The 15,723-nt window shown below is 45.9% G+C and overlaps 2 protein-coding genes across 2 annotated transcripts; both read right to left on the bottom strand.

The window, feature by feature from the left end:
• Positions 1–6,260: 6,260 nt before the first annotated feature.
• Positions 6,261–10,493, bottom strand: LOC127333193 (peptide chain release factor PrfB1, chloroplastic). Its single transcript, XM_051359526.2, has 7 exons — positions 10,138–10,493; positions 9,843–9,920; positions 9,529–9,749; positions 8,147–8,350; positions 7,301–7,516; positions 7,003–7,189; positions 6,261–6,636 (listed from the first exon to the last, which is right to left on the bottom strand). Exons 1-7 carry the CDS (start codon positions 10,274–10,276, stop codon positions 6,332–6,334), a joined length of 1,350 nt encoding a protein of 449 aa, XP_051215486.1. The 5' UTR covers positions 10,277–10,493; the 3' UTR covers positions 6,261–6,331.
• An 854-nt stretch (positions 10,494–11,347) lies between these two features.
• LOC127333191 (large ribosomal subunit protein eL38z/eL38y) lies at positions 11,348–12,706 on the bottom strand. The gene is made up of 3 exons (XM_051359525.2): positions 12,569–12,706; positions 12,274–12,457; positions 11,348–11,580 (listed from the first exon to the last, which is right to left on the bottom strand). Exons 1-3 carry the CDS (start codon positions 12,668–12,670, stop codon positions 11,558–11,560), a joined length of 309 nt encoding a protein of 102 aa, XP_051215485.1. The 5' UTR covers positions 12,671–12,706; the 3' UTR covers positions 11,348–11,557.
• Between the last annotated feature and the right edge of the window lie 3,017 nt (positions 12,707–15,723).

The raw sequence follows: 15,723 nt of genomic DNA, 5'->3' as shown, positions 1-15,723 counted from the left end.
GCCGCGTTGGAGATTCCCTTAGGTTCATGTATGCATAGCCCATCATGTAGCAGTGTTGTCGATGTTATAAATAGCACCCAATATCCATAATATCTCTCCGGTTCTCCGGGAGTAGATGCACCCATAGTTGTATCCAATGCATAGCCCAAAGAATAACCTGCAAAAAATTAGTTCACTTTAAATCATATCATTCCTCCATGTCCACATAGACCAACAAATAGCTGAGGCACCAATACGAATGTGATATTTATCCATTTTTTTACACCATTCAATCAATTACCAAACATATTAGTAATATTTACGGGCGGTGGAATGTTATAAGTAAAGAATATCATGCGCCAAATAAGTTTTGCAAAAGGACACGGAAGGAAAAGGTGATCCACTGTTTCATTTGCATCACAATAGCAACATTTCTGATTTTTTTTTGTTTTGTTTGGACTGTTGCCTCTTAAAAACCGATGAGGTCATCGGTTTAGATTATTTTCGGTCGAACTATGCTTCGAATTGCTTAATTTGGTTTATAAATGTAGTAAGCTCTGAAGCGGTGTCTGGAAAAAAGATTCAGTAAGATTTGGTGGCAGGACAAAGCATGAAATAGTTTCAGATTGGAGGTATATGGCGTGTGGTCCTCGAGAGAAAATCATTGCTTTGCCATGCTCGTAATCTCTTGTGGCGATCATAGGGGTTTGATGTTTTTTGCATGGCCCCAAGTGATATAGACTTGGCAAAGCAAGCGTTTCGGCCCCACCAAAACTCACACTTCATCTTCAGCTAGCTAAAATAGGAGGGTTTCGCTTGGATGGTCAGTCACTGATGGATGATCTTTTCAGTCTATATACATTGGTTCAAACCCTTTGGTTTTTTGCTCAAATACAATGATCCTAGCGCCATGCACCATGCTGCCACTGCCATATGCGACTGTGTGTTATGGGCAAATGAGAAAGATTATTTTCCGGGTTTCGCCACGTACCTAGCGACTAGCGTGGAGCCTGAGGGGACGGAAAGTTGGATCTACTAGTACTGTAATGGAATCTTTGAGATGTTTAGGTTGACTAATGAGTAATGACCCCACCAGACCAGGGTTTGCGTTCTGCCTTCTGCGTCATCCCTAGAACAAAGCAGGGATGGCCATGACCCTGCCTCCTTTCTGCTTTGAATCATGGGGTCGCCGCTAACTAACTTTCATTTTCTTCATTCACTTTCTGGTTACTGTTCACGTCGTAATTTATTTTAGGGAATCGTGGCAGCAGGATTACGTGGAAGTAAAACGTGCAGCCCTGGTTTCTTTTTTGAGAAGTTGCAGCCCTGGTGATGGTAGGCCGGTATGTGTATGCCCCGGGCCCATCAGAGCCCAAGTAGTGGGCTCTTGGTGGCTCCACTCCCCATCGAACCTGGACCATGCGAGCATGATCAAGTAAACCTCCTCAATGGTTGAGAAAGGAAATCTTCATCCTAGAGGATGATGAGACTGCAAATTATTACAAAGAAGTAATGGCTGAGTCCTAGTTTCAAAAAATGGCTAAAGGCCATGAAATCCGAGATGAAATACATATTTGTCAATCAAGTCTAGAACTTGACGGAGCCTAAAACCGATATGGATGGGAACGTAACCATGCACAAAGCTTGAATTGTCGCAAAGGGTTTCCAACAAGTTTAGGGTGTTGACTACGACAAAGGTTGGATCCCTATATCAACTAGCACGGGACTTAGGAGCAGAGTGTCCTTAGACCACATACGCACTCAACGCCAAGTATATTTTCTTTATCAAACGAGACCGATTGACCATAAATCTTTCAAAACGATCCCAATCAAAACGGTATGAAGCTGATGTAGTACGTCTTCTCGGGAAGGCGCTCATTCCCCCACCCTCTCTCTCTCTTACCCACATTACCTGAGGGTTTCTTCGAGGGTGCCGGGCCGACCCGAAGCCGATCTCGCCGGCGACGCCGGTGGAGATGGGCGGAGGGGAGGCACCGGGGTAGATAGCCTAGGTAGGATTAGCGACAGTTTGCCGGTAGTGGGCTCCATGCCCGGTAGTGGAGGCGGAGGAGGAGATCTGGCCGCCTGAATCTCGCCTGATGTAGGGTCCTGCTTCCTTCTTCTGCTCCGGTGGTCGGAGGGGAGAGGAAGGAAGGGAGTTGATGCTTCCTTCAATAAAGAAGCGGAGGAGCACCACCTGTTGCAACGTGGAAGCGGCGGGCGGCGTCTTTTCCTGGCCGGCCTTGGAGGCGAGGGGGAAAACGCGCGCACGTCGGAGAACGGCGTCATCGACGAGCTCCTGGCCGGCCGTGGAGGCGAGGAGGAGCACAGACACGCCGTCGCCAGTTCATCTGCATACAGGAGGTCTTACCTTCGCTGGATTTGCTCGGTGGTGAGTACCCATCGGCTCTGCTTCTCCCTGACCTGCCGTGGTGGCGAGGAAGGAGATGCTGCCGATGTTGCGCCTAACGCCTATCAGAGCCAGCTGCTGCCCAAGAGGTGCTATGGAGCTGCGACTTCTTCGCCGACGATGTTGCTGAGGCGGCGTTCATCCGGGGAAGCTCTTCAATGGGGGACATATGCCGGCGTCACCGCCCCGCCCCTGCATCACATGGCTGAATGGCGGCCCTTCTCCTGGAGATCTGACTTCCCAAGGACCAAGAAGTCCAAGGGGAAGAGCTATCGCTTCCGCCACGAAGCCGGACCAAGTGGTTCGTCCCCGGCGCCGGTGTTCGACCTGTGGCGGAACAACTCGACGGCGACTCCCATTTGCGGTGCAGAGCTTCGAGGACCTGATCGCGTTTTTCATAGTTTTTCTGGGGTCTTCTCTGTAAAAGCTAAGTTCTTATTCAGAATTTCAGGGGTTTCTCTGTAATTTGTACACACCTCCTAATTAATACTAGCAGCTTCTAGGATCTCTGGACCCTACCCTGTTCAAAAAAAATAGTATGTTTTCTCACACGTGGATTTTAGCACAGAAACCCAAAACAAGAACTGGTTCGTGTAAACTATTGTGAAGTTATGAGAAAGTAAATATTTGAAGTAGTATAAATTAATGCTAGTTTAGCAACACTCCAAAGATGATTCACATTCTTCTACACTCACTCGTTTAATTTAGAAGTTCTAATTTTGTCTTAAGTCCAACTGTTTTAAGTTTGACTAATCTATATAGAGAAATATGAGAACATCTACAGCTTAGAGATATTAACATATGTTTCTATAAACGTGATCGAACTTAGAGATGTTTGGCTTATGGCAAAACTAGAATCTCAATTATTTTAAAAAAGAGGGAGTAGTTTCTATCATTATTTCGAAATTGTTTGTTCATGAATTTTCATTTCTGGGACAATTTTCCTATGAAAATGCTTTTAACTTTTGAGTTACCCAATATTTTAATACACATATTTAGGATTTACAAATCATTCTTTTTGTGAAGATTTGTTCCTGTTGAATTTTCTAGAATACCAGCTTTCCCTTTATTTTTTATTTAGTAAAAACCGGAAACCCTTTTTGCCATTGTGATTAGCTATGAATGTGAATCAGATACTATTGTCAAAATGATTTAAAAAAACAAAGACATATATCTTCTCATGTAACATATTCCCTCCATTTTAAAATTTGTGTCTTACTTTTTCTTTTTTCAATTTGTATCTGTAACTAAAAGGCATTTAAATAGATGAATATTGGTCAGACGATCGTCATGGGCCAGATGTGAAGAGTGGCTGGCAGGATCAAAGATGCCCGTCACCCGATCAAGACAATAAGGTACTCTTTCTCCGTACGATCTCGCACAGGTCATTGGCACAATCAGCAGGTCAGAGCAACTCTAATGGAGCCCGTAAACACGCGAATTGTATTTCGCGTTTGCGGGCTCCGTTCATCTTTCATTGGTCCAGTTTGCGGGCTCCGTTTCGCGCGAGATGTTTTTAAACCGTAAAATTCATGATTTGAGCTTTTCAATCAATAATGATCAATATATACTAGAACAACTAAATGATGCAATATTTTATAGTTTTTTACATCAAATTGTTGTGATCACAACAATCCAAACGCAAATTGGGTAATATTCAACCATCAAATGTACAAAAAGTTACACAGCCTCCTTGATGAATGCAAGAGATCATCAAACCATACCATCACTGCGGAGCTCATTGTGCACACCTCCATCACAACCACTCATAGGAGATTCACCTAGTACACTTGACGATGCGCTACCACCTTGATAAGCTAGCGTCCTCCTGTCCAAGATGTCCGAAAGCATCATTTGATGCAACTCCAATTGTGCTTCATTCATTCTCGAGGTATCCATCATCATGATCTTCTTCTCCGGCCATGAGCTCCTTCATTGCCTTGGCCTACTATTTCTTGAGCCTCCTCTCCTCTAGATATCTCACATGTGATGTGATCGATCTCTTATTCGTAGCTCAACTGGAGGCCTGAGTTGGTGGCCATGGCAGCAGCAGCTACGTGCGATCGCAGCAGCGGCGACAGAAAGGATTTGTGGCAGCGCTGGTGGTAGGACTCAAGGCTTTCCTGGGGCAATGCCTCACCACGTGTCTCCTTTACATAATGATCAACACAGGTCACATACATACATACTGTACAAATACTTGACAGATATAATATACAGCTAGAGATTTTCAAAATCCATGTGTTACCATATCAAATCAGCACTAGTTCAAACATCTACAAAACAAAAGCTGTCTCTTCGTAGCTTCTGGTTCCAACAGATGAAACTCTGATCGAACTGTTTCACTATTTAAAACTTCAATTCAATCGATTACTAGTCTTTATTTATATCCAGAACTATACGTACTGGATATAAAGGCTACAAAAACTGCATTAGCTTCTGCGAGCTACATATCTTCACTAGGGTGACTCATCATCAAATCAGATGAGACGGCTCTGGACGTTTAGCTCCCCAACCCAGCCGCCCCCAACCCTAACCCTCCCGCACCCTACCCTCCGCCGCCGCCGCCGGTAGCGCCGCCGGGGGCAAAGTCCCTCGGGGCGTGGCGGCGGCGGGGGCCCTTCCTCGTCGCCGCGTGGAGATCGGCGGCCGGATCCCCACCTCCTCGATGCTTGGCGGAGAAGACGCGTGTGGGACGGGCGACGGCGGCGGCGGCCCTCCTCCCGTCGGCTGTCCCCTGGCGGACCGGTCAGCGCGGGTGGGATGGGCGGCGCTGCGGTCTCCCTCTTCTCGTCGGCTTCCCGCAGTACTCCGGCAGGGGTTGGTGGTGGGCGGCGGCCAGACCCTCGGTCTGCGCCATGCCATCCACCCCCGCCTCTCGTTGGTGCGTGGAGGCGATCTCGGGCATCTTCCGCGACACGAGGGCGCCCGGGGCAGCAGCCTTGGGTTTGACGGAGGAGGTGGCCTCTTCTTCGCCGGAGAGGGTCGGCCTGCGGTTGGTGGTGGTGGATTTTTGATCTATCATCGCCATCCGGCGGTGAAACGGATGTGCATGGAAGCCGGCGATGGTGTCGCCGGTGGAGGGTTGGGTTGGCCAGCCCGGGATGGTCGCCGACATGGGGGTCCGGCCTGAATAAAGGCGGCGGTCCTAGGGCCTCTCTTGCGTGAAGAGGAGGACCTACCGGAGGCCTGGACTCGTGATCTGGCCGGAGGGTTAAGTTCCGGAAGGCTCCGCTGGCGAATGTAACAGTGCTTTGCCTGGAGTTTGCTGGATCGGAGGTATTCGGTCGTGCGCACCCATGCGTTTATTCCGACCGTTTGGTTCTGGAGGGAGCGGCGCGAAGCTCTTTTTCTGTGCTGACATCAAGTGACTATGGATCCATGATGAAAGTCGGAAGAAGAGAATTTCATGAAGGCCGGAGGGGAGGACTAGCTAAGGGAGGTTCAAGTCTCCGCGCTGTTAAGGGGCTTGCTTGGGGTCCGGGCTTCACAGCAGCGGTATGAAAGTAGGGGCGACAATACATGTGAAACACAGAGTCCTACCTTTCAGGGTGAAAACCCAAGGTCTGACCTTAGTGGAGGCATTGTTTTGAGAGTGGGGACTATCTTCAGGGTGAAAACCTAAGATCTTTGATCGGGCGACGACGGTGTTGGAGCACTGTTCCCTTCTTGGAGGCGTCGTTTTTTGGAGAGTCTGCAATTCAGGTGTTGTCATGGTGGTGGTTGTATTGCTGTTGTTAGGTCGGTGATACTGTAGCGGGACTTTTGTTTCTTAGTTTTCTTTTCCTTTTTTTGGCTGTGTGTATCCGTAGTGCCATCAGGGTGGTGCGTTGTTGCAGAGGCTGGGTGTAATTGGTATCTCTCGATATTAATATATTCCCTTTATCGAAAAAAACTTCACATCAAAATTTCTACTACCACCTTGAATTTTCGATGTCATAATCATTTAGCGCTTTGTTCGTCGGCAGCAGCAGAGAGCTTGTACTGAAGGTAGGCTTTGATGAAGGGATCCAGCTCGCCGTCCATGACACCACCGATGTCTGACGTCTCACACGCCGTTCGGACGTCCTTGACAAGCTTGTAGGGGTGGAAGACATAGTTTCGTATCTGTTGCCCCCACTCTGCCTTTACAGCGTCACCACGGATCTGCTTGATCTCTGACGCACGCTGCTCCTCTGCAATCACCAGAAGCTTTGCTTTCAGCCGTCTTAGGGCCTTTATTTTGTTTGCTAGCTGACTCCTCTCTTCTGCAAAGTTTGAAAACAGGAAGGGAAATGTCAGCTTCATCCTGTAAACACTCAGTTAACTACAGGTATTGACTCAAAAACATTTCCAGTGAAATTCATAGTAGCTGAACTCATGGTTAGGAAAAGCCACACGATCAATTATGCCAGAAACAAGGACTAGGTCGTTCTACTAGTTCCTGGAGAGCATTGCTTGGATTTTGACATCAAATTTCAATCAGCACAATTTTTTTGCTGCATTTGTTTTGTTTATTATGACCATATTTTGTCAAACTCAGATGCCAATCTACCCATATATGACAAATTGTGCAGTTGTTCAACATATCAAGAATTAATAGGTGTGATGCAAGCTGTTCACATATATAATACCTGCGCAACGAACAGCGATGCCAGTGGGAATATGGACCATGCGAACAGCCGTCTCCACTTTGTTTACATTCTGGCCTCCTTTCCCTCCAGCTCTCGTGAAACTTATCTCCAGATCCTCTTCAGGAATTTCTACATCCAAGGATTCCTCCTGTAAAAGAGGCATGACCTCAACACCAGCAAAGCTGGTCTGCAAGAAAATCATGTAATTTGTTTAGGAAGAATGGATTAAACATATTTTTATCTTCGTCTTGCAAAATAAAGATACCAAATGGAAAAGGAGAACCGCAAAATGGAATACCTGTCGAAGGCCTTTAGCATTGAATGGAGACTGCCGGACAATCCTGTGTGTCCCTTTCTCCCCTGAAAGATACCCATAGGCATATCTTCCCTCTAATTCAACGGTTGCTGATTTTATCCCAGCCTCTTCGCCAGGCGATTTCTCTACCACTCTTGACTTGTAGCGCTGCTTCTCTCCCCACCTAACATACATCCTGAGTAACATGTCAGCCCAGTCCTGCAAAGATGAAGCCAAATTTTAAAAGAAAGCACTCACATATTTTTATCTATATCATGTGGTTTCATGGAGGTAATGCCAAGCATCCATTATTGTCATTCTTAAGTGAGATCAGAGTATAACAAGATGTACATAGTGCATGAGTATCAAATCTTCATTTAAAATTCGCAAGCCAGTTATGTATATGGATTATATACAAATAAGGTCATCATCATGTCATAGTAATAGTTTGTGCGATTCAGAACAGCTAAAATTTCTGGGACGCATAGGTCCTCTAGATTGTTACTGTTCCTTCAGAGTCTCAAGACCAGCATTTTAAGGTGAGACAACTGAAAAAATCGTATAAGTAATCGCGATAGTGAATATATGGTAGCAAAATAATTATTTTTTGACCATGTACCAAAGTTTATTAGCAGTGGTATAAGATCAAATTACTTCTTAGGCAACATGATCAAATGACTGATGCATAAGGTTCCTGAAACTCAAATACTAAAGCAACAGAAAAACAGTCCAAGCTTAAATAACAAGCACTGTCTTACTGCCTACAAGAAGTAAATATAAATTCTAGGGTACAGCTAGTATTGGTCCAGAGAGGTCAGATTAAAGCCAGTGGGTGGAGCGAACACATACTTGGGCGTCTGTGCCCCCAGCACCTGCAGAAATAGTAATTACAGCACCTTCCTTGTCATAAGGTCCAGAAAGAAGCCGTGTCATCTCAAAATTGTCTAGTGCTTTATTCAATGCCTTTATAATCTTTGAGGCCTCCTCAAGAAGACCTGTATCTATGGAATCTAACTCCTCTGTAAGCTTCACAATGGTATCTGCTTCTTCAACCTAGATGTAGGAACAACCGTAATCAAAAACTATTGTTGATTCCACGTACCGTGATACTTGTTCTGCCAGTTTATATAATCTATATAGATATGTTCAGCAAAGCTGTATCTCTTGCCTTACGGTTATTACCATTATATAACTACTACTCCCTCTGAAACTAAAACCACGACACTTATTATGGATCAGAGGGAGTATCATACATTATGTGCAATTTTTTTACCAGGATGACGTGCAAAGTTGTACTACATGTCAATATATACAGATATAAGTTTTCCGAGAACCCTGAAAGGTGCTCAGAATCATGTGATGCCGGTTCAAAATTTTATTTTGCACTCATCTAAAAAACATAATTTCACATGTAAATGACTCATTATAGTTCCCATATTTCAAGTTTTTCGGAAATAGCAACTGTGTGATGTAAAAAAAAAAAAACCAAAGGCTTTCTTTCCATAACCTGAAAATGCTATTCTAACTCCTCAGTTTTGTATTTTTTTTCATGCAGACTACAGATGAACAAAAGAAATCATATAACTTGATTGGTACATGACTCATCTTTTTTAATCTTATAAACTCAGCTTTTGAATCTTCTGGAGAAAACAATAGCATGATTGAAACTAACTTTTGCATGCTAGATCATTTAAGGTGCCGGTCTGTTGGGTACATATGGATGACATGCAGTCAAACCTGCAACTTAAAATCATGTAATGCCGAGTAAAAAATTATTATGCACTCATCTAAAAAAAACCATAAATGTCACATGTAAATGACTCATTATTGTTTCCACATTTCAAGTTTCGTGGAAATCACAACTGATTTGTGAGGAACGAGAATAAAAACCAAGCCTTCCTTTCCATAACCTGAAAATGCTATCTATAGCTCTTCAGCTTTGTTTCTATTTTCACCCAGACTACAAATGAACAAAAACTTGATTGGTGCATAAACCATCTTGTTAATCTTATAAATTCAGTTTTTGAATCTTCTGCAGAGAAAAGTCGCGTGATTAAAAGTAAGTTTTGCATGCGACATCATTTAAGGTGCTGATCTGTTGGGTGCATATGAATGACATGGAGTCAAACCAGCAACTTAAAAAACAATAGCATGATTGAAACTACGTTTTGCATGCTAGATCATTTAAGGTGCTGGTCTGTTGGGTGCATATGGATGTCATGGAGTCAAACCTGCAACTTAAAATCATTGAGAAGCCTGACTTTCTCTTTGACCTCTGTCAGAGCAACAAGCAACTCCTGCGCCTTGGAAGGGTCGTCCCACAAGGTACTATCTCCGGACTTGTTCTCGAGCGAAGCGATTTCCTCCACAAGCTGTTCCAGCCCAGCAGCCTGCCTGACTTCATCGACACGCTCTACGGCCAACTCAACTTCCTTGCGCAAAGCGTAGAAGTCTGTACCCAACGTCCAGGCACATGGATTAAATAAACCCGAGCGTAAAAAATGCCCACATGCTAGTTTGTCACTGAAATGAGCAAATAGATTACCCTGCATGGCCCATTCGACGGTCTCCGACTCGTCCACGACGCTTGACTGGCTCCCCGCCCCGGTGGATGCAGATTGCACTGTGTTGACCCAAGTCTGTCAACGTTTCATCCACAGGATAAGAAAATTAAAGCATAAAACAGCCGAATTTTCTTCTCTAGCCCAAAGTAGTAGCATCGTCTCTTTAGGCACAATACAAATAAGAAGTACATGCAGGTATACTTCACATCTTGCACAGAAATAGTTGAGCAATTCGGTAAGCCAATGCTGCATAGGAGTATGAGACGACGAGCTCACCCTGAACTGAAGACCGGCGGCGGCGCCGGTATGAAAGCGAGAAGGGTGCGTGCCCGGTGTCTAGCCTCGGGCAAGCAGAGGACCGCGGGTAAGGAGCGGCGCGAGCGGCAGGAAGAAGCAGCCGCGGGCAGTCAATCATGGCCGCCAGCCAGGGGGAGGCACAGAAATGTAAATCCTGCGGAGGGTGGCGGGCGGTCTACGCCGGGAGGAGACAGGGACACGGTGGCGGCGCGTCCGCCGGCGGGATTGGGGGCGCGAGAATGAGCGGGGGAGCGCGAGCCAAGGAAGGGGATTGGGGAAGAGAATGTCCAAGGGCGCGAGCTCAGTGTCGACGGGGAGCCTGGGGATTGGCATCATCGACTTCAGCTGTCGAATGGCTTGATAAGCTTGCAGGCGGGCCTTATCTCAGAGTGGGCCGAGAGTTTGCGCTGTTGGATTGCCATGTCAGGGCCGAGTGGCCTGTTGAAGGAGAAACAAATTCATTTCGGATTGTACAGATTCCATAGAATGCTGGTTGATTCCAAACATTGTGTGTCCTATACTCCTATAAGGTGTACTACTCCCTCGGCTTCAAAATAATTGTTCAAATTTAAATGTATCTAGTACAGATACATCCATTTTTTAGACTATTTTTGTATTCATTCCAATTACATGAACTCTAAACCTCGATTCGTTCCTGAGGGATCTAATGAGATTTATGTGTTTTGAGATCATTTGGACACACCCCAATTGCATATTAAATTTGGACAAATCTTCAACATCCAGGACTGAAGTAGTATAGAATAACTAGAAATCTCAAATTACCTAAACGATAAATCAAATGCAGCCTCTACATCTTTCTCTTCGGTGCTTTGAACATCAAATGTGTAAACTCTTATGCAGCATCAGATTGTGAATACTTCCAAAATTTGTGTTTCTTCAGGAACAAAGTTGGGTGCTTCCATCAGAAGCTCAACGATCAAACATTGAGCAACCTGAGGAAGCTTTACCCCAAATATCTTTTGTGTTGGATAAGAGATAGCAAAATGACCGAACAAAACCTTACAAAGCAAACAGGTAGTGATAACATAGAGTGTCCACAACATGCAAAAGCAGCAAAACACCCTTCACACAAACAACCGAGAAGAAACAAACGGTTCCATCAGCACAAAATCTTAAATTAACTAAATGCATTCCAGGAACAAGTAAAAATAGCATGGAACTAAATCAATTTAAGATAAGATAGCTAATCTCCATTCTCCAGCAAGCAAAATAATACAAAATCCTCACAGGTCCAACCACATGGCTCCCAACATTACATTTAGGTCTCAAACATGAAAACTCACATAATGGGGGTAACAAGTAGCCTGCTAACAGAGATACTAAAGCAAGATGGATCGAACATTCAAGCTACTAGAGAAGGCATTGTCAGGCTTGATGCTTACACCTCCTGGACGCTCAAACCTGCAAAATGAAGAGCACAATTAGTGAGCATTTACAATGGGTTCAGAGTATGAGAAACAGAAGGGACACAGAGAACAATATATTCAAATCAGACTAGATGTGATGTAGACGATGAACAAAGTGGGGACGAACTACAAACAATTTGATCATAACTATGATTACCATGACAGTCATGTACAAACCCTGCCTAAAAGTGGAACAATGTTGCACACTAATACAAAGGAGTGCACTTTGTTTGCAGAGGAACAAATGAATAGTGGCACACTGGCCACTTGCCGAGTGGTCAGCAGTGGCATCTAAACCCACCAAGATGATGCTTCAATCTCACCCAATTGGACACAAGTTGCATATCAAGAGTAGGTTGACGATGAACCTATGATTATCACAGATTTGGACTTATTATTATAAGCTTTACAGGGCAACCACTACTGCAAATATACAACTAAACCAGCACATACAGTACTCGTGCAAGCCTAACGTTCATGTCTAAAAGCACGAATAAAATCCATGGCAGAACTTGGCATGCAACAATAACACATCGCAATTTATCCAATCAAGGCCAGCGTCAAAGGCGAAACAAGCTACCTATGATGGCATCTTTCCCCTCCCTATTTTCTTGCATGATAAACAACTAGCGGGGGCATTTTGTAAGCAACCGAGCATCAAGGCGGAGGAGGTGGGGCGAGCACGAACCTGGTGGGAGGGACTGCTTGAGCTTGTTGGCCTTGTCGGCGTCGAAGACGCAGAGGGTGTAGAGGTACCTGGAGCAGCGCACCTTGAACTTGACGGCGTCCTTGGTCCTCTTGATTCGCACCGACCGCGCGTCCTTCCGGCGCGCCGTCAGCAGGAAGTCCTTGATCTCGTGGATCTGCTTCGGCTGCGGAAGCAAAGAACGGAATTCGTTACCACACCATCAGGCAATCCATTCGCTACGAGAGAAAGAGAGATCCACGGGAGATGGAATCGCGCTGGGAGGAGAGAGCCTCACCATGGTGGACGACGGAGGCTGCCCGTGCAAACCGGAGGAGTGGGAGACGGCGGCGGCGGGGGGAAAGAGCAGGGAAGGAGGAGAACGCCCTGCTCGGCGCATTTATACTGCTGGTAACCTAATAGCCCCACGACATCAGGCCCATGTGCTGATGGGCTAGATGGGCCGGCCCAAAGGTAACCTACTATAAAGTTCATAATACTCTTTTTTTTCCTCAAAGATGTAAAGAAGAAAATGGTTCGTCATTAAAAAGTAAAAACACACCAGATGGCCAAATTGTTTGTAGATTATAGTACTCCATCCATCATTTGATCCACGCAGCAAACACTGGCAAAACTGTATCTTCTTTACTATTCTAGGGGAGGTTAGCAATTGAAAACAGGTGGCTGGACGGGGAGAAAAAACAAAACTGCCCCAGCGTCGCCCCCCCCCCCCCCCCCGCATCAGGCGACTCGGGCGGGCTCCTCCGATCTCCCTCCTCCCTGCCATCGCCAGCGCGCGCGTGCAAAGCTCGTGAAGCTCTTGGCGGCGGCAGGTCTCCCTCTCGCGCGCGCGGAGACGGGGCTGGATCTGCGGCGGTGACGATTGGCCAGAGGCAGGGCTGGTCGGTGGCCAGCGTGGTGGGATCTTGGGTGGGATCCGGGGCGGCGGCCTCACACGGTTGTTCTGCGGCGCATCGCGTCGGCTGCCTTGGCAAGGGCTGAGGTGGTCGGGTGATTGCTCGGCTGAAGGAGATATGCCCTAGAGGCAAAAATAAAGTGGTTATTATTTATATCTTTATGTTTATGATAAATGTTTATATATCATGCTATAATTGTATTAACCGAAACATTAGTACATGTGTGATATGTAGACAACAAAGAGTCCCTAGTATGCCTCTTAACTAGCTTGTTGATTAATGGATGATTAGTTTCATAATCATGAACATTGGATGTTATTAATAACAAGGTTATATCATTGTATGAATGATGTAATGGACACACCCAATTAAGCGTAGCATAAGATCTCGTCATTAAGTTATTTGCTATAAGCTTTCGATACATAGTTACCTAGTCCTTATGACCATGAGATCATGTAAATCACTTATACCGGAAAGGTACTTTGATAACACCAAACGCCACTGCGTAAATGGGTGGTTATAAAGGTGGGATTAAGTATCCGGAAAGTATGAGTTGAGGCATATGGATCAACAGTGGGATTTGTCCATCCCGATGACGGATAGATATACTCTGGGCCCTCTCGGTGGAATGTCGTCTAATGTCTTGCAAGCATATGAATAAGTTCATAAGAGACCACATACCACGGTACGAGTAAAGAGTACTTGTCAGGAGACGAGGTTGAACAAGGTATAGAGTGATACCGAAGATCAAACCTCGGACAAGTAAAATATCGCGTGACAAAGGAAATTGGTATCGTATGTGAATGGTTCATTCGATCACTAAAGTCATCGTTGAATATGTGGGAGCCATTATGGATCTCCAGATCCCGCTATTGGTTATTGATCGGAGTGAGTACTCAACCATGTCCGCATAGTTCACGAACCGTAGGGTGACACACTTAAAGTTGGATGTTGAAATGGTAGAACTTGAATATGGAATGGAGTTCGAATATTTGTTCGGAGTCCCGGATGAGATCCCGGACATCACGAGGAGTTCCGGAATGGTCCGGAGAATAAGATTCATATATAGGATGTCATTTTATGTGATTTAAAATGATGCGGAAGGTTCTATGGAAGGTTCTAGAAAAGTCCGGAAGAAACCACCAAGGAAGGTGGAGTCCCGGAGGGACTCCACCTCCATGGCCGGCCAACCCTAGAGGGGGAGGAGTCCCAAGTGGACTCCCCAAGGGGGGCCGGCCACCCCCTCCATGGAAGGTGGAACTCCCACCTCTAGTGGGAGTCCTAGCTTGGGTAGGTTTCCCTATCACATGGAAGGTTTTGGGTTCGGGTCTTATTCGGAGACTTGTAGTCCAACACTTGGGGTTCCACCTATATAATGAGGGGCCAAGGGGAGGGGCCCGACCACCCCAAGACCACAACCTGGCCGCCCCCCTTGAGTGGCCGGCCACCCCCTCCCAAACCCTAGCCGCCCCCTTCTCCTCCATAGTTCCCGCGTGCTTTAGCGAAGCTCCGCCGGAGTTCTCCACCGCCACCGACAGCACGCCGTCGTGCTGTCGGATTCAAGAGGAGCTACTACTTCCGCTGCCCGCTGGAACGGGAGGTGGACGTCGTCTTCATCAACAACCGAACGTGTGACCGAGTACGGAGGTGCTGCCCGTTCGTGGCGCCGGAGGGATCGTGATCAAGATCTTCTACGCGCTTTTGCAAGCGGCAAGTGAACGTCTACCGCAGCAACAAGAGCCTCCTCTTGTAGGCTTTGGAATCTCTTCAACGGTGAGACTCGATAAACCCCTCGTTGCTACCGTCTTCTAGATTGCATCTTGGTTTGGATTGCGTGTTCGCGGTAGGAAAATTTTTGTTTTCTATGCAACGTTATCCTACAGTGGTATCAGAGCCGTGTCTATGCATAGATGGTTGCACGAGTAGAACACAATGGTTTTGTGGGCGTTGATGCTCTTGTTATCTTTAGTTTGAGTACTTTGCATCTTTGTGGCATAGTGGGATGAAGCGGCTCGGACTAACTTTACATGACCGCGTTCATGAGACTTGTTCCTCGTTCGACATGCAACTTGTATTGCATAAGAGGCTTTGCGGGTGTCTGTCTCTCCTACTATAGTGAAGATTCAATTTACTCTTCTATTGAAAACATTAGTATCAACGTTGTGGTTCATGTTCGTAGGTAGATTAGATCTCTCTCGAAAACCCTAAACCACGTAAAATATGCAAACCAAATTAGAGACGTCTAACTTATTTTTGCAGGGTTTGGTGATGTGATATGGCCATAATGTGATGATGAATATGTATGAGATGATCATTATTGTATTGTGGCAACCGGCACGAGCCTTATGGTTGTCTTTAAATTTCATGTTGAGTAGTATTTCAAGGTAGTTGTAATAGTTGCTACATGGAGGACAATCATGAAGACGGCGCCATTGACCTTGACGCTACGCCGACGATGATGGAGATCATGCCCGAAGATGATGGAGATCATGTCCGTGCTTTGGAGATGAAGATCAAAGGCGCAAAGACAAAAGGG

Source organism: Lolium perenne, chromosome 2, assembly GCF_019359855.2.
Source record: "Lolium perenne isolate Kyuss_39 chromosome 2, Kyuss_2.0, whole genome shotgun sequence".
NCBI classification, from domain to species: domain Eukaryota; kingdom Viridiplantae; phylum Streptophyta; class Magnoliopsida; order Poales; family Poaceae; genus Lolium; species Lolium perenne.
This window is presented reverse-complemented; position numbering and strand designations above follow the sequence as displayed.

Excerpts from the sequence above, each read along its gene's own strand:
- LOC127333193 (XM_051359526.2), bottom strand. The coding sequence starts at position 10,276 with ATGATTGACTGCCCGCGGCTGCTTCTTCCTGCCGCTCGCGCCGCTCCT. Across the intron at positions 9,921-10,137 it reads CCGCCGGTCTTCAGTTCAGG|TGCAATCTGCATCCACCGGG; the intron begins GTGAGCTCGTCG and ends GGGTCAACACAG. Across the intron at positions 8,351-9,528 it reads TCAATGATTTTAAGTTGCAG|GTTGAAGAAGCAGATACCAT; the intron begins GTTTGACTCCAT and ends TCCTACATCTAG.
- LOC127333191 (XM_051359525.2), bottom strand. The coding sequence starts at position 12,670 with ATGCGCCGAGCAGGGCGTTCTCCTCCTTCCCTGCTCTTTCCCCCCGCC. Across the intron at positions 12,458-12,568 it reads AGCCTCCGTCGTCCACCATG|CCGAAGCAGATCCACGAGAT; the intron begins GTGAGGCTCTCT and ends TTGCTTCCGCAG. Across the intron at positions 11,581-12,273 it reads CAAGCAGTCCCTCCCACCAG|GTTTGAGCGTCCAGGAGGTG; the intron begins GTTCGTGCTCGC and ends TTCATTTTGCAG.